This window comes from Centropristis striata, chromosome 21 (assembly GCF_030273125.1).
Source record: "Centropristis striata isolate RG_2023a ecotype Rhode Island chromosome 21, C.striata_1.0, whole genome shotgun sequence".
NCBI lineage: Eukaryota > Metazoa > Chordata > Actinopteri > Perciformes > Serranidae > Centropristis > Centropristis striata.
In genome coordinates, this window is record NC_081537.1 from 27403376 (window position 1) to 27428143 (window position 24768).

The window sequence follows — 24768 nt, forward strand, 5'->3', positions numbered from 1 at the left end:
TATCAGAATTACTCAGAGGAAGCGTGTGGAAGATTTGACTGAGGCCACAGTGACTCCACTCCAGTGTCTCATCACTGTTTGACACTTTAAACAATCCGTAATATTTTAACACAATGACTCATCACTACAGCTAACGTCAAGTGAAAGTTGCTTAAAATCTTTCATTTCCTGTTATGTTGTCGTAATACAGAGATATTGGGAAGTGTTAGCAGTGTGGGAAGTTCCCTTTAAAATATACTCCACTACAGATTACTGAATATACACCCAAATTTGTCACATATTTCATAGATTTCTCTAGTTAAGTAACATCTTCTAAATACTTTGGATTACTTCTGGAAGACGGCAGAATAGTCTTGCTGAGCTCATTTATCTTGGTCTTTTATTTCCATGTCAATAACACATTATAGTCCAGTGTACAGTATAGTAAAGTGCAACACAAATTGTTGCACTTCTTTTAGGATATTTGTTTACAGGAAATGTGTGCTTTCATAGGGCTGGGCGATATGGACCAAAAGTCATATCCCGATTTATTTAGTCTGAATATCTATATACGATATATTTTTAAAAAATTTTAAAAAAAATTCTCATATAAATTTAATTTATATGAGAAAAGAATAATGAACATTACAAAAGAACTCAAGATGACAAACCCTAGTAAGGGCAGCATTTATATATAAAGAGAGAAAATTATTTTAACTATATCAATATATGCGATATGGTCTAATTCCATATCACATTTAAAAATATATCGATATATCTTTTATATCGATATATCGCCCAGCCCTAGTGCCTCATATGTATTTTGGTACAAAAAGAACAAAAACAAACTATAAGGGCTCTTGGAGACTGTAGACCTCCACCAAGGCCATGCGCTAGCTCATCATGTTAAATGGATAGTTTGGGAATTTGGACATTAAGTTGTATGAAATCCTTGCCAGTAGTGTAGTGGATGCAAAGCTGTTTGCTTACTTTCTCCGGTGTCGGTCCAGTTCCGATCCTAGAATAGATGGTTAATAACAATGTCCTTGTGCATATCTGAACCCAACTTCACTTGGCACTGTTTTGTTTCTTGAAAAAGCCAGTAAATACAATGACAGCCGGCCTGTACGCTGTACCAGCCACCATGGTTTTGTGGTGGAATGGGTGACTCTTTAGTGTACGCGTGGCTTTGTGGATTAAACCCTTGTGGTTTCTTCACTCTACCAGCTTACCGGAACTATCTATTGTAAGATCGGAACCGGCCAGAACTCCGACACCGGAGCTCAATAAGTCAGCTAATAGCTTTACATCCACTACACTACTGGCAAGAATTTCATACAATTTAATGTCCAAAATCTTTAACAATCCCTTTAAAAAAAATGAAAAATAGGATCCAAAAATTTAATGAAATTCTCTTCAGCCCAACTAAACTTTTCCATCAAGTTTCATGAAAGTGGAGCAAGCAGTTTGTCTGTAATCCTGCTGACAAACACACCAACCCAAAACATGTAATCTCTCCGAGAAATGTTTTTTCAAAAACCCTAACTATTTTCAGAATACCACAAAGCTAAACCTTAACAGAGTACAGTTACTCATAGTTTGTATTTTAAATACATTATCCCGTTACTCGTATGCCGTTACTGCCCGGCCCCGTGTGTGAGGAATAACCGTGAAAGGAAACGACTGTCAATAAAGCTGAGTTGAACAGAGCTGAGGGGGAGGAATGGGAGCGAGACAGATTGCTAGAGAGAGAGAGAGAGAGCTGAGAGGCAGGGAGAGAAATTGAAAGAGTCAAAGAGCGTGGTGAGTAAGAGAGAGCGAGCTTGCGTCACAGTGAGAGAGAGAGAGGAAGTGTGTGTGGCTGGCCCTGCCTCCGTCCCTCCCTCTCCCTCCTTTCTCCCTCTCCTTGCGTCAGCAGCAGTTAAAATGTCGGCTGTGTAGCTCGTCCTCTGCTCTGCTTTCTCTCCCTCTTGGCCATCTGTCTTTTCTTACCACGAGAAGAAACCACACTCTTGTTCTCTCTCTCTCCCTCTCTCTCTCTCTCTCTCTCTCTCTTTCCCTCTCTGCCTTTTTTACCCTTGTCATCCTTTCTTTTCTCTCTTCCTGCCTCTCCCCTGCTCGCTGGATCAAAGCTAGTTTTGTCAAGTGTTTTTCTTCAGATCCATTGCTCCTTGACGTTGCTTGGAGACGAAGGAGAAAGGTAATGTTACAGTTTAATATCCTTCGCCGGTGCTCAAATCGCTGCTGTTTTTCATCTAAAGCCAGAGTTGAGTTTCATCCATGGGACTGGAATAACAAACTGCCTGGGAAGTGTGGACATTTCCCAGAATAGACTGTATGCTCGGTCTAATCTGTTCTATCCTAGACGTCGACATGTATGTGTGTGTGGCCTTGAACAGTCTCTGAAGATGCCGTTAGCATAAAAATCTAGCTGCTTCTTACATACCTCCTTAGTACAACTTAAGTTTTAATCCATACCACAGCTTCGACAAATCATAGCTTGTAAAATTTGTAGATATTGTAGAGTAGATGGTGTTGTACAGCTAGTCCAGAAAAAAATTGATACTCGATTAACAATAAATATTGTAGATTTAAGACCTCAAATGTTAAGTAATGGTGCCAGCAGATTCCACTTTATTTATCTGCTTAAATTCTTAGTGTGGTAAAGGGATAGTTTGGGATTTAGGACATTCAGTTGGATAAAAATACTTGCCAGTAGTGTAGTGGATGCAAACCTATTAGCTTACTTTCCGAGCTCCGGTGTAGATATAATAGATAGTTCCGGAAAGCTGGCAGAGCCACAAAACTACAAGGTTTTACTCCCTAAAACTACGTGTAGCCGCACGCAGCTCACAGTGATGACATTTCATTTTCTCTGATAGTTTTGATTTACAGTATCTATTTGCTTTTGTTTCCTGCTTTCATCAGCTTTGTGAAGTCAGAGACAAATCCATGACTTATGCTACTAAAAAAGGGAATGCATTTGACGTAACTCAGTTCTGCACACTTGTCTAACCCTCTGGACCTGAACTCTTTTGAAAAGCATCTTTTCCATAAAAAAATCACCATCACAAGTAATACTTAAAAAAAAAAATCATAGACAGAAACTGTAAAAACAGGCATTGTCGTCAGATTTTCAACTTCCTGACGGTCCTTGAACAGATCATGTGTCCAACCAAATCAAAGCTTGAAATAGGAATATTTAATCAAAATCACTTTACACTTTGTAAAAGCAGACGCTTTTATCAATCGAGGTAACAATCGAGGAAACAATCGAGGTATAGTGTAGTAAAAGCCATTAGTAGAACAGTAAGTGCTGGTAACCATTCTTAAGGAGTACAGTTGTAGTGTGGTGCTCGGAGAGAAGGTTCTTTCTGAAGAGCTGGGTCTTCAGGAGGTTTTTAAAGGTACAGAGGGACGCCCCTGCTCTGGTAGGAACTGATAGTGCTTTCCACCAATGGGGTGGATTTCTTGCAAAGAGTTTGGAACAAATGGGTGGCAGAGCCAGGCGCCGTTCATTAGAAGAGCCCAGCGGTCATGGCCTGTATCAGGGCGTTCAAGTAGGTGGGTGCAGTACCGGAGACAACTTGGTTTTATTCTACATGACTCGATTGAAAGCCTGCACACTGTACCGGCTGCTACGCGTCATTGTATTTACTGGCTATTTCAAGAAACAAAATTGTGCCAAGTGAAGTTGGTTTCTCATATGAAAGAGAGCCATCTTTTTTTGGTGGTATAGGTGACCTTTTAATGTACACGTAGTTTTGTGGATCAAAATCTTGTTGTTTCGTGACCCTGCCAGCTGGCTAGCACTATCTATGCTACGATCAAGTTAGCAAGCAAGTTACTAGCTTTGCATCTACTACACTACTGGCAAGTGTTTCATAAAACTGAATGTCCCAAATCACAAACTATCCCTTTAAATGCTGGACTCCTGTGCCATTAATGATTAAAAATATATTCAACTTGCATTTTTATCTTTTTATAATTTATGGCATTATAACTGTGTTGTACTGCACAAAAGATGTTCACCCTACCTCTAGCCATGATTGTGCTGTTTCTATAGAGCTGCAAGACATATATATTGAATATATTTTAGTGAAATACAAGACTACATTGAGTAAAATGTGACAGGAGCAAAAAAGAAGGTTAATAGGGACTTTAAAGAGACTTTCTTCTAAAACTACTCATGAAATTCAGTGTATTTGTCACATGGAGTGCTTGGAAATTAGTCGTAACGTCTTCTGTACCACTGGAGGAGCTTTAACAACACAGTGATTAAACCTGATATTGTCATCAGGGCCATGTTGGATTGGCCTTCTGATGAAAAGTCTGGCTGCCAACTGTAGGCATGCAGTTGAAAGATGTGGGCATGTACAGACGGGGCAGAGAGTGTGTTTGTCAACCCAGTCTGACCCTCTACACTAAAATGACTGACAAGTGTTCTTGTTTGAAGAAACATAGTGTTCTATTTCTATATGAATTAACCAATGGTTTGCTAGGTGGTTAGTTAGAGTGCCCAGAGTACGCTCTGTCCCTCCAAGAATGTGGATTTAAGTTCACAAATGCACCTCTTGTCCCGTTGCATTATGGGAAGAGTAGAATCCAGTGTTTTTTTAAGCTAAACTGACTGAAGGCCAGTTTCATTTTCAACCTGTCTCTTGTATGTACCCCACCTGAATGAAGGTGCCATGCTACGTTACTGGCGTACTGTTGAATGAGCTTTTGAGTGCACCGCAAGTAGGGCTGGGCGATAAATCCATATATTTTTTAATGTGATATGTCATAGAATTAGACCATATCGCATATATCGATATAGTTCAAATTTGCACTGTGATCCTTGCTCCAGGCAAGCTGCGGCTTTTATTTAAGATATTTTTTTTATTTAAATGTGCACTTTATGGATCTTTGATTTTAAAAAAAGGTACCCCTGTTGTTATACATTATTTATGTTTTGTTGCTGTATCCATCCAAAGACAGTTGTGATTTGTTTGAATAAATACAAAAAGCTTTAGGTAACAGTGGATTCTAGTATCATATGATACCACTATCTTCACTGTATCTTTAAAACTCAGCTGAGTGAAGTCTAAAACTTTTGTATTTTTAATTTAAAAAAATGTATTGTGGTATTTCAAGACATTTTACGTCCATATACTGTATATATAGAAATAGATATTAACACATGACCTCACTTTTGCATTCATGGCTACAGGTTGCGATCTCAGTTCCTCTTTGTTAGTAGACTTTGTGTTTGGCAGCTGTCACGACTCTCAAGAATGTTCCCTTTACACATTAAATAATTAAAATCTTAACACTTGCTATGTTGAACCAGATGGGCTGTGTTCTTTTGGGCTGTTTGTTGCCTGATTAATAGCTGACTAATTCTGTTCTTTGGTACTGAACAACCCATGACATGATATTTTAAGAAACATTTTTTCTTTGGGATGAAGTTCATGTGAAAGTCTTTTCTAATGTTCTGCAGCCCTGTATTATACAGGCTGTTAGTGTTGAGCTGCCAGCTGCTGTAGCTGTTTGGAGTAGAACTCCAGATGCTGGTTGTTTCCCTAAAGAGTAGACTAACTTAAGGGTGGTGGTGTGGCACAGAGGAAAATCACTCAGCCACCTGTTGGATGGAGGCAGGAACATTATTTCTTTTTATCCAGCTGTGACATGTCATTAATCCCTCACAGCCTGTGCCACATGCAGACGCTGAAGGCTGGGCATGACATGACGTGTCATTGTTTGAAACGGTGCCTTGGAGCAAGGATAATTGTGTTTAATTGATTAATAATACATTTTTAAGTGTTTTTCAAGTTTGGGGTTTTGTTGGCTTTAACAACTGTGATTGCAGTGTTAAAGCCAAGTGTTAACCTCTCATGTTGGTTAAAAAATGTCATACTGAGAACTCCACTAGGACCACTAGGTAAACAACACATCAGTAACCTTTAGCTTCTGTCTGTCCCAACAGTTAGGTAGACTGCAAGCTAGGGCTGGGCGATATGGACCAAAAGTCATCCTGATATATTTAGGCTGAATATCAATATACAATATATATCCTGCAAAGTGAGAGCAAATGTTCAGTCAAAGTCAAAGCCAAATATGACATGTCACAAGTAGTTTTATTGAAACCGTTTATTTAAGTGAAAATAAATACTGTATAACAACAGGAGTACCTTTAAAAAAAAAAAAAAATCAAAGCTCCATAAAGTGCACATTAATTAAAAAAATATCTTAGATAAAAATAGCCTTTGAAATAAAATAGGCCAATCTTTTTCTGAAATAAATATTTATGGGAAATGAATAACAAACATTACAAAATAACTAAATATGACACACCCTAGAAAGGGCAGCATTTATATTTATATCTAAAAATTGAACGATATCAATATATGAGTTCCGTATCACATTTGAAAATATATAGATTTATTTTTTATATCGATATATCGCCCAGCCCTACTGCAAGCTACAATCTGATTGTCATCAATTACCACAATATTTTAGGGTGTAGTAGTAAAAAATAAATACAGTTGACTTTATTCTCAACATTGTATTTTGTCTTTATTCTAGTCATTTCGATTTGAACATAATGATTTTTTTTTTTTCTCCTACCTGGGCCCAATCCTCTTCTGTATATTTTGTACTTACACTTTATATACATTTTGTACCTTTTATGCACTATGGATGAATCTTATATATGTAATTTGTGTGAATGCAAGCGCATTTTGTGGATGGCGCAGCTGCTATCGTTGTGCCTGCAAAATGATCATAAAGAATTGGAGTGCAAAAGGTAACATGACATCACACAAACAAGCTATTTAAGTGGCACTCCCACACGGGAGCATGGCACCGCCTGATCTCTTGTGAACGCGGCCTCAGGTGAAAACACACACAGTGCACTGTGGTAGCTACCTGTCAATCACATGCTGTATTGATGAAGACAGTAAAGTGACAGTTTGATTACGGTTAGTTTGGTGTTCTACCTGCACCAGTTAATCATGCTGTTAAAAACGTATCAGATGACACGGAGCAGCTGAGAAAAAGCAACAGAAAAACGAAGAAAAAATAAAACCCCTTCTTGTGGTGTTTTGTTTATAAGATCCAGGCTGATAACTCTCTGACTGACTGTGTCTTTCTCCCTCCCCCTCTCTGACCTTCATCAGATAATGACCCCCTAGATGACATCGCTGCAGTTGGTGTGTGTGTGTGTGTGTGTGTGTGTGTGTGTGTGTGTGTGTGTGGGGTGTATAGTCTCTCTAGGTCACTTAGTGATGCATGAGCTCCATCATCACCTCTTCATCTCCTTTACATTCTGCTGCACTTCTCCTTATCAATTATTCAACACACACAGAGGAAAGAGCAGGGTGTGTTGTGTGTGTGTTCTGCTTTCTCAGAATTTTCTCCTGTCAGACTTTCCTCCTGCCTTGAGCTTGTGTGTGTGTAAATAGTCTTTTTGGTTCTCTTTATGAAGACATCCGTTTGCCTTTGCGTCCACGTAGGTCCGCTGGTTTTACTGTGCGTTGTGTGTTGACAGTAAGTGAATGTCTTTCTCCTCCGCTCATCCACTCTCCTGCTGCCTGTCTGGAAATACGCAGTGACAGAATGCTTTTTCCTGGCACACTGGCAGATGTGACCCAATTGCGGTTGAGTGGGATGTGTGTGTTTGTATGTGTGCCTGTGTGTGTGTGTGTGTGTGTGTGTGTGTGTGTGTGTGTTTGTGTGGACACGTCATTTTCGAGGGGATGGAGGAACTGTCATGTCCTTTCAGTTTGAAAGAGAGAGAGAGGAATGGGAGCAGGGATCCGCAGATGGCAGCCATGCTCTGTGTTTGAAGCTTTAGAAGATAAAAATGAAATATCTTAAATCCAGTAATGAGGCGTCTCATATTTTCACCCATCCCAACATGTTTTTATTGGCCTAGATGAATCGAGATCAGGATAGCAGTACAGGTCTGCCTAGCATCAGCTTCACTAAACACAATTGATTTTCATGTACCCTTTTGTAGTCTTTTGGCTAAAAGCAAGAGGCGAGCAAAAGGCTGGTTTTGACTGTTGATGATAAATTCTTCTTTGCAAATCTGATGAAACGTCTGAAACCTATTTGTTTCCAAGAATGGCAATTAGCAGCGCTGTCATTTAACTATAAAATGTCAGGAACCTCTGTGTAAGACAGAGCCCTAAGAGTCAAAGCTATGATTTGTCAGTTATAGTTAGCTACACAGCTTGTGGAGTAGTAGAAGTATTGTTTTTAAAATTTGAATAATATATAGATTTTTATATTTAATGTGCTCTTTCATCAATAGCCCCTTTCATAGTGCCGTTTCATGCCGGGACATTTACGGCCCTGTAACGCCTCGCCTCCACTATGAACACGCCCGAAGCGGGATGATTGGATCAAGTGATCCCACTAATTTTCCGCCCCCAGAGGTAGTCACAGAGACAGAAATTTGGTGGAACTGTAGGAAGCGGGACCACTATGAACGGGCCATCCCAGCAGGGCGGAATATTTGATGTTGCATGTGACGTCTAACACACACCTCCCACTTAGTCCGACAGTCATTGAATCACTGTGCACAGCGCCTGCCGCTTATTGTAAACAAACCAGCATCACTAAGTGTGCACAGAGTGTCCGGTGCTTGTTGAAACAAACCACATACACACTGTACTGATACAGAGCTAATGTGTAGCCTATTAGCACTGCTGCTGCTCTGTTGCACATCACTATCGTCTCCTCCCACCTCTTTCCGCAACGCCAGACTGCACTGAAAGGGCATGAATATCACGACTTTGCGGGATCTTTATGAACGTCCTAAGGCGAAGAGCCAGCACAGATCTTTCCGACAATGTAGTGGGACATTTTCGAGACCGCACCAAGAAAGGGGCTTATTTTTTAACCTTTATTTTTTACGTTTTTCGGTTTTTGTCCAGTGTGATGATCCTGCAGTTTGGATCTGGTGTTGGATTTAAAGTGTGAGCTGCCATGTTTAAATCTACAAATGTGTGTCGACACAGTTGAGTCAATCTCTTTCCCCGGGGTCTGTCATGCATCCTTTCCAGAGCTCTACCAGCCTTTTGTGCCTGCAGTGGTTGTCACGGTAACCAGCCTACTTCATGTGTTCTGTATTAACATGCTGCCAAGGTCCAGTCATGCGTTGCAATGCCTCTGCCCTACATCAGTTACAAAGGAGACTTTCACCTTTCATTTACTTTGAAGAGTGACAAGCAATTGTGGATGTGGTCAGTTTCAATGTGCGAATTTCCACTGAAATTACCCACTGGATTTTCTGTTAGACTGCTATGTGGTTGCATAAGTAAACACCTAATCGGACCATAAATAGCTTTGTGATAAGAAAAAGCAGTTGTCTGAACATTAACTAAGGTTTATAATCATGTGAGACAGGATTCTACAACTCCAGGAAGTTATCATTGAGGATTGTAAGATAAGCATTAGAAATACAGTGTTCATGTTATGTAATCCAAAAGGAGCAGCGCCTTGACAGCTGTCCAGCAAAAAAGTTGAGCCAGACTGTTTTCTTTGCACAAGTCCTCTCTGTTGCTGCTGTCTGCTGTCCCACTGCTGCACCAACCCACTGAGTGAATGAGGGACGAGAAAAGATCTGTCTGTATACAGCCTTATCCTGGTTTCTAGAAGCCTTCATATTCAGGCTAGGTAGGGGCTGGGATGCTGTGGCATGTAAACAAAGTTTCTGACCCACATCTGCTATCTGCGTTCCAAACTCAAGTTATGTAATAATAAGTCAGTGAAACGAAACCATGTAATGGAAGTCAACGTGATGAATGGTGATGGAGATTCCATGTGAACACCCTATCATTCATATCATCATAATTAGGATATTTGTGCATGTAAGCATAGTGCAGTGTTCTAATGATGCTCTAGAGATGGACACTGGTCAAGTCCGTCAACTGCCAAAATAGAACAAAAGTGACGTATGGGCAGGGACTGCGGCTCTACAAGCCTATCATTACTGTGCAGATTCTGGCTCCAAATGCACAAGATGGCAGCTCCTCTATCAGGGATGTTTTGGCTTCACTTTTTTACTGGGTTAAAATGATAGAATTTAACTTCGTAGACGCTTTTATCCGGAAGAGCCGGAAGTACCAGACTCCTTTCACTGGAAGACATAGTGATCAGAAAAGTTAGTGGACCTGAATAAAGGAGTTCAGGCAGGAATTGTGCCAGTTTCTGTTTTTTGGCAAGAGGGTCTTGAAATTGATGCATGCTGCAACTGGGAGACAGAGCAGAGAGATGAGTAAAGGAGTGACATTTGCTCTTTTGGGCTGATTGAAGACAAGTCGTCCGCCGTGTTCAGGATCATCTGCAGAGGCTTGGTGGTGCATGCAGGAAGAACTGCCATTAGAGGGTTGCAATAGTCTTAACGTGATACCATTAGGGCCTAGGTCAGGGTCCTACCAGGAGTTGTGTTGCTTGGTCAGGTAGGGTCTGATGTTTTATAGGCAGAATCCACACAATCAGGCAATTGTGGCTACATGAAAATTAAAGGTCAGTTGGTCATCAAGTTCCGTGCAGAGCTTGTGGGCACAAGTTGCATTGGTCCAAGCTAAATATTCAATGACAATAAGCTCAGTCTTAGAGGGTTTTAGCTGAAGGTGGTGTTCTGTCATCCATGTAGGGATATCAGCCATGTTTGAGGAAGTGGAGCCCCATCATCTAATCCACTGTGCAACAGACCTCTTCTTTTTTTGTCTTGCATTGTTGTCGTTGTAGATTCCTGTAGATATCCAGTCAACGTAATCTGTGCATGGCTCGCACTCAGACTCTTCGCAAATTATAGTGTAGAGGATACATTTGATTGTTGCTCTTGTGTTCTATTGCTTAAGATCCGACAGAGAAGCAGGTTATTCCAAACACACAGTACAAACATCTGATCCTCCTTAATATGATAAGAGCTGGGCTATTACTGTGCATGTAAGTAGTCTTCTAACGATGCTCCAGAATGACTAAAGACCAAAGGCACATTTGCACTTTTAGATAAATACAAATTATTTCCAAAAACAACCTCAGTAGTGTGGCCTGTGCTGCCGGCTGCATTCTGCCAGTGGAGGCTGGAAATGTGATCCATGTAGACAAACCAAAATAGAGCCACACACACAAACACTATCATGTTTGGCTTGCCGGTGTGCTCCTGCCTTGTGTGTGTGTTTGTGTTGTAAGGGAAGGGGGATGGGGGGTCACAGTGGTCATGTTTCTCACCTCTAATCTCTCATCTCTCTATCAGACTGACCTTGTTATGTAACCGTAAATCACAGCAGCAGCCACCCATGCTACACATACACACAAACATGCACCCGCCTGGCTCTCCTCTTCAGCCATAAGTGATGTGATGAGGTAGTAAGTAAACTTCTCCCAAATGATGAATATGGCAGTAAATAGTTTGCCTGCACTGCATTAACATCAGCACATGAGATATGAAGCCTGTGTGTGTGCAGTAACAGCTGAGCTCAGGCTGCGGGCTGACACACATCATCAGAGTGTGTGTGTGTGTGTAAAAGGGACAACATCAAAGTGGAGTGTACTGCCTTTGAACTGTCAGACTTCCTCGACTTATTAATTTATTCATCACTCTGGAGCTATCCTTCTATCCCCCGCTCTGTCTCTTTCTCCTCCATCCCTCTCTCCCTCTCTGCCCCATTTCATCACGTCTCCGCTTGTGCTTTTCCTCCCTCTAATCTCTTCTTTTGCTCTGTCATTCATCTCTCTTCCTTTATTCCTCAGCTTCCTCTGCCACACTTCTCTGACATTTAGCGTTTTCTCTCGTAGAGACATCAAAATACATTATACATTCATTTTTTTTATTGCATATTTAGTACAGAATATATGAATTCTACTAATGCCTTCACCTAAATTGACTCTGATAAGTTGTCCTACTGATATTCTTATGTTTCTGTGCTGTTGTTGACCATGCTGTGTGTTTTGTGTGTGCAGGGGTTTAAGCCAGTGGTGGGGAAGAGCCTGTTGTCATCAGTAACAGCAGTGGAATTCTTGTTAGACCGACAGCGGGACTTCCTGTCTGACCATTCAGCCTTCCAACCATACCAGGTAATAATCACACTCACACTTGTAAGTACACTGGATTACCATTAGCTTGCTGTGCCCGATTACTACAGATTCATCAGTGTGACACCTCAGTTGTCTGTAAAATGATGTGAAACTGAAAGCACTTTAATGCGATGCATACAAATAGTGCTTGCTTTGCTTAAACCCTCTGAACCCTCTGAAGTTAACTCACTGTGGTGTTGTTTGTCCTTGCGATATACAAGTCCTCCACCTCTATGGAAGCAGCACAATCAAGGCCAGAAATAGGGTAACGTAGTTAGAATGTCACAAATCACAAAACAACTTTCTTTACAACCTTTACTTACAACCTGTCTTGTCCTCTCCTCTCTGATCTGTGTAAACAGCCAGCAGTTCAACCCAATTTTAAACTGCTTCCCAGTTGTGTTGAGAAGTGCAGAATTTATTGGGTTTTTCTTTAATTGAGGCATCTAGAATAAAGTAAGTTTGATGAAATGGCACAATTTAAATTGGTTAAAATGATTTTTACTGATGGAAGCATTAGTTACACATGAGTTTCTCTCTATGATAAATGGTGTCGTTTTGCAGATTTTTTAATTCATTTTTTCAATAAGAAAACAAGCTTTTGAAACCAAACTTAAATGAAGCCATTGCCCAAGTGCCAAAAACTGCAATTCCTTGAGGCTGGCCCCAAAAGCGAGTCAATCCTCATAGACCACCTTGTTAAAATGGCCAACTTTATAGCAGAAATTAACATGTTTACAGCCTGGTTCAAAGAAACGGGTTTGGTCTCTTTAACTAATTTTCCCCTTTATGACAACTTTTAATTTTCACATTACTCATCAGTTTAATTTATGTTGATGCTTAAAATTATGCATAATTAAAGGAGTCGCTCTTCTGTGTGGAGTTTGCATGTTCTCCCCGTGTCGGCGTGGGTTCTCCTGCTTCCTCACACAGTCCAAAGACATGCAGCCTAGGTTCAATTGATGACTCAATTGCCCGTAGGAGTGAATGAGAGTCTGTCTCTCTGTGATAGTCTGGCAACCTGTCAAGTGTGTATGCCTCTCGCGTTCAGATAATGAATAGACAATGAATGAATGAATGAATGAATGAATGAATAAAGGAATGGCTGCTTTGAGTGACAGGCAGCTGGTGGCAGGTGGCTTGCCGCTGCATTCAGCCCACCTCAGGTCACCCAAGCTCCACCTCTTTGCCCCTTTCTTTTAATTCGCAAGGAGATGGGAGGAATCAGGCACTGCCACTATGGTGACAACCAGACTGTCCTCCCCTTAAAAACCACTCCATGGGTTGTTTCCACAAGCACTTTAATACAACCCATTTTTACATTTTGAACTGTCCCAGTTGGTTCACAACTCTAAATATACTAGTCTAGGGCTGGGCAATAAGGACTAAAAGTCATATCCCGATATATTTTCGGCTGATTATCGATATACGATATATATCCCGATATTTTTATCACAAAATGAGAGCAAATGTTCAGTCAAAGCCAAATATGACATGTCACAAGTAGTTTTATTGAAGAGAACATACATACTGTATAATAACAGGAGTACCTTTTTTAAAAAAAACAAAGCTCCATAAAGTGCATATTTAAATAAAAAAATATATTAAATAAAAATAGCCTATGGAATAAAATAGGCCTATTTTTTCTGAAATAAATATATGAGAAAGAATAACGAACATTACAAAAGAACTAAATATGACAAAACCTAGTAAGGGCAGCATTTATATATAAAGAAAAAAATTGAACTATATCGATATATACAATATGCTCTAACTCCATATCACATTAAAACATATATTGATATATCTTTTATATCGATATATCGCCCAGCCCTATACTAGTCCCACGTTTTTAGCAGACAGGGGAAAGATAGGGGGAAACTATTCGAGCGAAATACATCAGGAATTTTGATTTGAAATGGCTTTTTGGCCATGCAGTCTAACAGTACTGGTTTTAATATTGGAGCAGTTAACAGTAACAAATCAAAGATACCTGCTGTCATGAATAAATGGTTTAACGTTGGTTGAAAAAGAACTCTAAATAGGTTGTTTTTTGGCAGATGTACACATTGTAACTGGATCTCATTTGCTAATGTAGAATTAGTCATTCACAATTAGTTCGAGGCTGGATACTGTAGCCATGGAGTGCTGTTGGCCCTAGAGAGCAGCCAGGGTTGGGTGCTGTGCTCCATATGGATCTGACACTGCCAGGCTTTAATGTGAATATAAAGCCAACATGTGCTGCCACAGTCTGTCCTCTGAGTGATTTTACACATGACTGCTCACTACTGACTCATAAATTACACACACTCGTCCACACACATTAATACTGACTGATACAGAGACGCACGATAGATACTGTAGTTTCGCAATTGGCAGTAAATCACAGGGATGTATACTTCTGTTACCACTGTGTATTTGATGAGATTGTGTGCTGTGTGTGTGTGTGTGTGTGTGTGTGTGTGTGCGGGTGCTCTGCAGCTGAACACAGCTTGTTGTATTGTGCTGGCTGGAACACTGTGTTCCACTCCGTGTCAAGCAGACGGGAAGACTGTGTTCTGCACTCTCACCATCAGTCATCAGTTTGTGCTTAAGACAAGTCCAAATACCAAGAGAGACTATTTCTATTTTTTCTTTTGTTTGCAGCCAATCAGAAGTCAATTCCACTGTTGCTGTGTCCTCTGGTGACTCATGCTTTGAATCTGTGCTGTACATTCTGCTGCCGTCCACTGTGGCCAGTGCTCTGACTCTGATTCTGATTGCTGGTGGAAAAGCAGACAGTATTCTGGGTGCTTGATGGAGATACACTGATACACTGGACTCTTACTTATTAGACTGACCTTACATTTTCCTCCTACATAGCATTTAAACGGCTTAAAGGTTGCAGTTTGTTTGTAGAACTTGCAGATAACCTGTATACATCAGTTTAAACTTCATACATGATATTTTGGACATGATAGTTCGCGAAATGGAGTAAACGGCGCTGTGAAAAAGAAGGCATGACATGTTGGCCTATACATAACATACATAACTGCCAAATGAAAAAGTGAGGTTGCCTATATTGAAACACAGTTTCACTCTTTGTCTTTTTCTCACATCAGCTGATATAAATAACTTCCACATAATAAATTGGACCTGGTTAGGGCTGGGCGACATGGTCCAAAGGTTATATCCCGATATATTAAGGCTGAATATTTATATATATATATATATATATCCTGATATGTTTATCGCAAATGTTCAGTCAAAGTCAAAGCCAAATATGACATGTCAATGTTTATTTAAGTGAACATAAATACTGTAGTTTGTAACAAAAGGAGTACCTTTTTTATTTAAATCAAAGCTCCATAAAGTGCACATTTAAACCTAAAAAATATCTGAAATAAAAATTGCCTATGAAATAACATTGGCCAATCTTTTTCAGAAATAATATATTTATTAACTATATTTATAAGAGAAAAGAATTATATATTTATAGATTTATATCGATACATCTTTTATATCAATATATTGCCCAGCCCTAGGACTGGTTGATATTGGCCAAAATCTTCTACCCTGATGAAGTTAATTTTATATCTAATAACGATATACAATCACAGGCCACTTTATTAGGTGAAGGATACCCAATAAAATGCTTCAATGTTGGACGTGTTGTGGTTCAGAGATGGTCTTCTGCAGACATTGGTTGTAACAGTTATTTGAGTTACTGTTGAACCAGTCTGGCCATTCTCCTCTGTTCCCGCCTAGCCCTTTCCTACTGTGCTGTGACTGACTATGCATTGCCTCGATGCTTCCTCACGATTGTGCAGAATTACGACTTACAGCTATGTTCGGCTCATTTTCTGCAACCAGTGTTGCATGAAATCACGGTGGAATTAGCAAACAAGCTAGCTTACTAGCCATCCGCTAAATGAGTAAAATTTTACAACTTAATGCTCCATCCACACACTCTCATCACATCTAGTACCTACATCGACAAATGGCAAAGGCTTAAAACCACTCATTAACAAGTGATAATGTGGTCCATTTAAAAAGCCCTACAGTATGCACAACATGGTGTGTTTCGCCGTGCTGTTTTATAGCCGAGTCTGATGCAAGATACTGTCTGCATAATCCCCAGTGTCTTGTCCTATTTCCTATAGAAGGCTGACACACACTCTCCCTCTCTAAAACACACATTCACACACACACACACACCTGATATCTGTGACAGTGACAGCCTTGTCTCTCCTTGAAGTCTGGAATAACCCTGACTTTAGCTCGACTGAGTCTTTTGGTGCGCTTGAGATGAACTCTGGTGCATTTTGTCAGATAGTTAGTTTGTTTTTTGCTGGTGTGAATGCAAATAACTGAACTCTGGTCCGCTGACAAACAGTGGTCTGAATTAGGGGTGGGCGAAATGGGCAAAATAAAATATCTCAATTATTCAAAAAAAAATTCAGATAACTATAATCTGACGACATCCTTTGAAGGATGGGAGTTCTTTACCCAAAAAAAAGCTGTTAAAAATGTTCGTACTTCCCAGGACATCTATGGATGGACACAATGTTTCAGAACAACAGCTCTTGTTTATTTTATTTAAACTTAAGAATTCAAGAGACTCCCAGTTAAACTTCAATGTAGAGACATTAAATGGGAAACATCAGTTTGTTTGTTTTATTTTTGAGATATTATAAATACTTGATAATGTAAAATTGCATATCGTCAAAACAACGCTAACAATATTATTATAGACGATATATACCGAGTTCGGTTCACTGCAGGTGAGAACACAGTCTGAAGGAAACAAACCAAAACACAGTGCATTCTGGCAGAAACTTGAGAATCAACATCAGACACAGTAGTAGCAGGCTTTTTACTGGATGGGGGGGGCCATAAAGTTCAGTAGCCGAGGGGCCTCCAGTGATGTTTATGTACCCCTGATTCTGTCCAATAGATGAAGGACATTCCTTTACAATGCTTGGTGCAGTTGATACAGCACAGTGTGGAAGCAAACCAAATGAAAAATGCAACAATGTTGCAACTTCGCTACTGAATCACACGAGTCCACCTGACTTGACCTGACTATATGTGAAAGTGACCTTACAAACTTACACACAGGGACAACTCTGGATCCTTTAAAGTGTGGCAAGAACCAGGCGGTGTCATTACAGTGTAACAGGGTACTGTAAATGTTTAACTTACAAGTGAGGATATCAAGAACAAGTAATGTTTAATGGATCTCTTAATCCACAGTGTCATGATGTAGCTATTAATTGGCTTGGAGAGCACAGTCTATGTTGATCTAAAGTAAATAATTTTTCTATCATGATCAATATATAGTATTTGCAAGATTGCGTGATGCAACAATTTATTGTCTCCACAGCAGTTTTATTCCCAGTTGTTAAGCTTTCAACCTTTAATTGGCTTCAGACTTTGTGAAACCAAGAGGCTTTGCTTCACTCTACACAAAAACAAAACAATTTAAAGTCCAGCGACAAAACACACCACAGAGAAACTTGTAAAAGTAAACACAGTGTATTATGTAATGGCTGCTCAGACACAGAGCAGAGAAACTAACTAGTCCAGGCTCACTAAAACAAGATGGTTACATCACACTCAGGAACACTCTGTTAAAGCTGTTCCACTACACTGTTTATGTGGGACAGAGACTCGTACTACAGATGGAGGTTTTTATTCATAGTTCAGCCTTCAGCAACACGGAACACATGATCTTACATGATCAGATACAGTCTTTTATTTACTTTGTGATACAGTGATACACAGACCCATGCCTGATTAATTTGCCTGTCAAATTTACACACTTGTACCACATGATGGATTTGCATTTCACTCTAGAGCTGCAACAATTAGTTGTCTTCATGCATTATTTTCCATGCAAAAATGGCAGTAAATATTGTTTTTAGAGTGAAATATTGAGATTTCCCGCTATTCTTGGGTTTAAGACTAACAAAACAAGACATTTAAATACATCAACTTGGACTTTGAGAAACTTGGATGGACATTTTTCACAATTTTCTGACATTTTATAGACCAAAAGATTAATCAGTTATTTAAGAAAATAAAAAGCAGAATAATAGATGCATTTTCAGTTGCAAGGACAGTAACGTCACAGTCACACACACTTAACATGCACGTCACATACACAGTGGCATAGATAGAACATCGATCCGGCACAAACCGGACTGTTGGTAAATTCAGAGCACTGTGGAATATACCGTTCAGTTGTTGAGAGCACCACATTTTAGCACCAGCATCACTTTAATTCATATAGAAGTAGAACGCTCTATTGCTTTGATAACAGCACTCATATTATACTTTAAAGGGTCTGATTGGATTTACAGATGCACCTAATGTCACAGCTGCACACACACCCAACATGCACACACAGTGCATCATATTGTCTGTGTGGAAGTTCTTCAGTGTGAGTGAAGAAAACATGAGTTAGCGGCTGGCTAACCTGACATCATCAGGCTGACTGACAGCAAATTTACTGATTTATTCAATAGTTTTCATGTCAGCTTCATTGAAAGAAATCAACAAATGGCTTACTTTCTCCATGTGAAAACAAAAGTAAACTACTTTTTTTAAATACATAACTTAAGTGTTTTTACGAAAATTCTGTGGCTCACGGTTTGTGAATCACAATAACGTAACTTTCATAGCTCACTCCACCAACGTAACTACTTCACTTCAGGCATTTATGTACATTTGTTAACTGTTTAAACTGTCTTTTATAACGGCTAACCAGGAGTTTTTTTGCCCTAAACCTAGGTCAGTGTTTTTGTAGCCTGAATTAACCAAAACTGCAGCCTTTTTTACAACCATGAACCATGCATGTATGTATAATGACGTGTGTGCTGTTTCACAAAATTACCTGAAATGACCACTTCTTTACTCCGAATTCCGTGCTGGTGGCACGTAATGTGTGAAAATCAAGTAATTTTGTGCAAGCATATTTGTGTGATTTAAACAGCTGTATATGCAGAAAACCCATCACTAAAAGCCAGTGAAATAGACTTAAAGTGTAAAAAACATGCGGGGTCTCCGTGACCTGTAAATCACCCACTGGGGATTGGCTGTAAGGTTTATTCCTATATCATTAAGCATAGTATTACCTGTTGGTGCTATTGGCACAAAATCATACTAACTACTTATATCAAAAATATTCACATCATAGACACTACCATTAACTGTGACTGTAACACACTGCCCACAAAATCGCACTGACCTCACTTGGTCAGTCATTTACTCAGCTTTGACATAGTCTTGTTTAAGTAACAAACACTGCCCAATTACTATTTGCTGCTGCACAACCACAACACACTCACACTCCTACACTTTTGCAGTCCCCCACATCTGCAGTACCATCACCCATCTCAAGTGGAGGAAAGTGGGAGCCTCACCCTCCTGGCACTACTAGCTTCAGACATGTACTCACACACACTCACACGCACACAGATTCCTCCATTCTTAAACCACTGCTCGCACAGAGCTGCCTATTCTTCTGGAGACCTTTGAACCTCAGCGAGCAGTAAAAACAGTTCCACTCTCTCTCACACACTCGGAGCAGTGAAGCCGTGGCCACTCCCCTCTCTGTTTTTCCAGTTGGACAGGAAGACCGGAGGGAGGAAGAGGAGGGAGGGAGAAGGAGGGGGCTACAATCTGTTTGGCATAAACTGTACAATGAAGTCACTGTTTAGTGGGCCAACCCAGCCTGCTGCTCAAGTCTGTGTGAGTGAGTATACGTCTGTGTGTGTTGCTAGAAAGTTGTGGCGTGTGTTGAAGCTGAAGGACAGGAGGTGGAGAATAAAACTGTGAGTGCTGACTCAGTTTGACCAAACTACACATGCACACGGCTAAGAATCCTCACCCTGCCCCCTCCTCCCCGCTGTCACATACTTCATCCCAGTATCACGTTACTTTGACAACAAATCCTGTGCCTACACACACACACACACACACACACACACACACCTACCTAGACACACGCTCACAGAGACACTTGTGGTGTCAGTTGACACTGCTGCTAGATATAGAGGGATTGCCTTACATGTGTTTGCTAGCTCACTAACTACCAACAACAGGCATCTCATTTTAACAGGTGACAATTGTCAGTGCTAGATGATCAACATAAATTCCATAACTTCTGCAAAGGACAAATAAAACTCGTGGGTGTTTTCTCTGGCTTCTTGGGTTGGGTTTCTAAAAGAAACAAACACCAATCTGTATAATTTATAATGAGTCAGTTGACTGTGACTTTCTTTAGAAAACCTGCGAGTTGTAAGTTGGTTTTAGGGAAATGATCTGCCTGATTGTGTCCCATGTCAAGCTGCAACAGCGAAGGCTTGTGCAGGATTTTGGCCGATACTGATGCAGAAAAACAATATTTCTACTTATTTTTATTTTCAATATATGTACATTATATGCATACATGCTAGGGCTGGGCGATATGGACCAAAAGTCATACCCTGATATATTTAGGCTGAATATCGATATACAATATATATCCCAATATTTTTATCGCAGAGTGAGAGCAAATGTTCAGTCAAAGTCAAAGCCAAATATGACATGTCACAAGTAGTTTTATTGAAATCGTTTATTTAACTGAACATAAATACTGTATAACAACAGGAGAACCTTTTTTTAAATCAAAGATCCATAAAGTGCACATTTAAATAAGAAAAAATATCTAAATAAAAATAGCCTATGAAATAAAATAGGCCAATCTTTTTCTGAAATAAATATATGTATATGAGAAAAGAATAGCGAACATTACAGAAGAACTAAATATGACAAACCCTAGTAAGGGCAGCATTTATATATAAAGCAGCTTGCCTGGAGCAAGGATCACTGCACAAATTTGAACTATATTGATATATTCGATATGGTCTAATTCCATATCACATTTAAAAATGTATTGATATATTTTTTATAATCAATATATCGCCCAGCCCTAATACATGCATCGACATACTTTTCATGTTGTAGCAACAGGCTGTGGTAGGCTGCCAGTCAAATGTTGTGTTTTTACCTCTTTAGCTAAGAAAAACTAGTAGACTTGAGCAATAAGCCATAAGAGGCTGTGGTTTACAGTGATTTTAGAACGGCTAAGCTCAGAGTTGTGCCCAACAACACCCCGTAGTTGCCTTAAAGGGATAATTCAGAGTTTTACGGTTGAGAAAAAGTAGTGCCAAATGGAACAACTGTGGATACCAACAAAAATCAGGGGACATATTCTAAATATAGTGTACACATAAACAGGTATAACATTTTTAGGGTGGGCCTTTGTTTAGGTTGTTAAAATATGTTTTGTGTCAGTTCCCGTCTGCATCAATTCATTCATTCGGCAATGGTTTCACTGCGACAAAAACTACAATAACTTGCTGTTAATGATCATTATAACGATCAGAATAGTTTGTCAGACTCGTTTATAGAAATCTGTACAACAACCTGTTCTAAAATTAACTTTGGACATCGTGTTACATCCACACTGTGTCTGAAATGGACACTGGGCCACAGCTCCAGAGTAAAAATAAACATGACCAGCAGCCAGCCAATCCTCAGCCTGTACTGTACTGCACTCCTCACACCTGAAAGAAGTCTCTCTTACATACACACAGCATGCATGCATACACACATGCCCAACATTAGTCCCAGAGAAACAATATGATCATCAGTGCTAAAAGAATAATAATCAGAAACTCTCGCTGTGTTTGTTCCCTCATGCCTCAGCCTCAGTGTCTCCATGGCAACGAGCATTGTCCCTGAAAGGAAGTGTGTTTGAAGTGTTTAACAAGCCATCTGTCTTTGCCTCCATATATATGTGAATGTGTGCCATATTTGTTATGTTACTAATTATCTGGTGCACAAGTTGTCCTTGTGTGACTCTGGTGTGTTTGCCTCAGCCCTTTGTTGTATTCACAGCAGACATGGAACAAATAGACTTGAGTCTTAGAAACAGTCCAAGGAAAAGGTTGAAGACAATAAGTAGATCATAAAGTATGTGTATTAGTTTTGTAAAGCACACAAGAAACCCCATTTCCCTATTGAAGAAGCTCTCTTTATACACTGATGATCAGCTTGTCCTGTCCTTGATGACTTTTCAAAACAGAACCAGAGATTGGTTTCACACCATGCTTGGTTCTGTCATGCTTTCAATTCAGCATCACAGGCAGGGGTTGTTATACTTAATGAGAATATCTTTTACATTTTGCAGTTGTTAAGAAAAGTTACGTAGTTTAGTTCTTGTATTTCTTGGTATTGACTTTAGATACAGGAGTGGTGTTAAATTCTACCTAGGGCTAGGGCTGGGCGATATATCAATTAAAAAAATATATCGATGTATTTATAAATGTGATATGTACCCCTGTTGTTACACAGTATTTATGTTCACATAAATAGACGGTTTCAATAAAACTACTTCTGACATGTCATATTTGGCTTTGACTAAACATTTGCTCTCACTTATATGACTTTTGGTCCATATCGCCCAGCCCTACATAGGTCTGAGCAATGATGTTAAACATGAGATGGTATACATTTGTCTGTACTGTACTGTTTATACTATGCTATCTATTCATTTCTGTGACTGTGTTTGGCCTTTGTTGCAGTGTTGGATTTTATATGAAAGTGATTATGGCTTTGAAGTTGGTTTTGCAGTGTGCTCAGATGGTCAAAACTGACATTTATGTTGGTTATTTTGTCTATTAACTCTTTCTCAATTGATATATTAGTATTATATGCTGTATAAAATAACATACTGTATATGATAGAAGGGTTTCTCTAACTCTGCTTAAACTGATGGCATGCTTGAATGACATTTGGAATTTATGTTGAATCTTTGTTTTCATGCTCTTGATTCTCCACTCATATTTTATTTATCTCCAGTCTGATGAAATCAGACAAATTGGTGGTCATGGTGACCATGTTGCCTTGGAAACACAGTCTCTGTGTGTATCCTGTCTAAACAGTTCAACAGTATGAGCCAGAATAGATTTCAGCGGTGTTAGCAGGAATAGACTCACACGCATGTTATTTTCTATCAAAGTAAAGCTAAACATAGTTACAGAATAGGAAAGTGAGAGCTTTATGTGGCGGTGCAGAAGTTCCACTCACATCACCTTTAGTAGATCCTTCTGTCCCAGTGTTGGCAGGGTTCCTTCAGATTATCCCTCGTGCCTTAACTCACCGTGGCCTCATTTTTCACTACAACATAAAAGTCCTGCACCTGTATGGAAACAGGACAATCATGTATACTAGTACGGTGAACCCAAAAAGAAAAATGCAAGTTGATTTTCTTTGATTAAATGTACAAAAATTGTAATAAAATGGAATCTATATATACAGCATTTTCCAAGTATTGCCAGTATTGAAAAAAAAAGTGGCTATAGGCATATAGGGCTGGGCGATATATCGATAAAACTACTCTCACTTTGCGATCAAAAAATTGGGATGTATATCATATGTTGATATTCAGCCTGAATATATCGGGATATGACTTTTGGTCCATAACCCCCAGCCCTACCTCCAAATGCTATAAAATGTTACCAATTTATATTTTTTCAGCCTCTACTAACAACCTCTGTGACCAACATCTGAGAATCTTTTCTCACATGATTGTTGGTCTCGGTGCGGTCAATCATGACTTCCCAGTTCCGTTGAGGTGCCAGAATGTAGTGTTTTTTTCATGTTCCGGTTAGTGCAAACAGTATATTTTCAGTGAAGCATGTAAAACAAAGTCAAAACATTAGAAAGTAGACTATTTTCAAGCAGGGTGATCTCTAGTGACCTTGCTAAACATCTCGTCGTTATACTGAGTGTATCACTACGATAGATTTAGTAAGTGAATATTAGAAATACTTAGCAGAGGTGTTATCTTTTTATCATGACAGACTTTAATTCTTCATAATTATGCGTCCAGGTGATTCCAGGGTTAACGTAATCGTTTAAGAATCATTGAAATGAAAATGAAAGACTAATATTCTATTCAAACATCCATTGATTAACTGCAACTGTGTTTAAAATGACCTGGATTTATTAAGAGACTGAGCTGTGTGTCTTTCATGTAGCAGTGGTAAAAGAAACCATCCAAGCGACAAATTGTGGGAATACATCAGAGACGTTTATGCTGACCTCTGTAGTACTGCATTCCACTGTGCTATTTTTAGTGTGTAGGCTGGTTTAATTTAGAGCTGAACAAGGCTGGGAAAGTAGAACACTGCAGCAGGACGAAAGGAGAGACGAGAGACTGACACAGACGGACAGACAGGGAGAGATAGAGAGATAGAGAGAGGGGGGAAGCTGAAATGAAAGCGGTGGACTCCTCTCCTCTCCTCCTGGCCTCCCCGTCTGTGTTTGACTCCTGCAGTTCCCCATTGTGAGGAGACATTCATTATGCACTGAAGCATCTGAAGCCTTTCAGTATGTTTCATGTGTTCCCCATATGAGCTGCAGATGGGTTGTGTTTTGAGATAGAGATGTATATTTAGACGTGTGACTTCTCAAGTTTGATTCTATACATTTTAGTTCATATCTTTGTGAATTTGAGGGATATTTATCTTTTTATTTAGTTAACATTCAGCTAACTGAGATGATTGAGAGGATGAAGGATTCAAACTGAAACCATGTTTATTATATTATATAATTCTGCGTATTATTGCTTGTCTGTAAAGAGACAATAGCACACTAACTACTAATATCCAAAATATTCAC

The 24768-nt window shown here is 39.5% G+C and overlaps 1 protein-coding gene across 1 annotated transcript in view; it reads left to right on the forward strand.

Moving 5' to 3' along the window:
* Positions 1 to 24768, forward strand: part of jmjd1cb (jumonji domain containing 1Cb) — a 145858-nt gene that overhangs the window by 82320 nt on the left and 38770 nt on the right. Inside the window, exon 3 of the mRNA XM_059324227.1 lies at positions 11941 to 12054. Within this exon, the coding sequence (XP_059180210.1) occupies positions 11941 to 12054 (114 nt within the window). The remainder of the gene's footprint in view (positions 1 to 11940; positions 12055 to 24768) is intronic.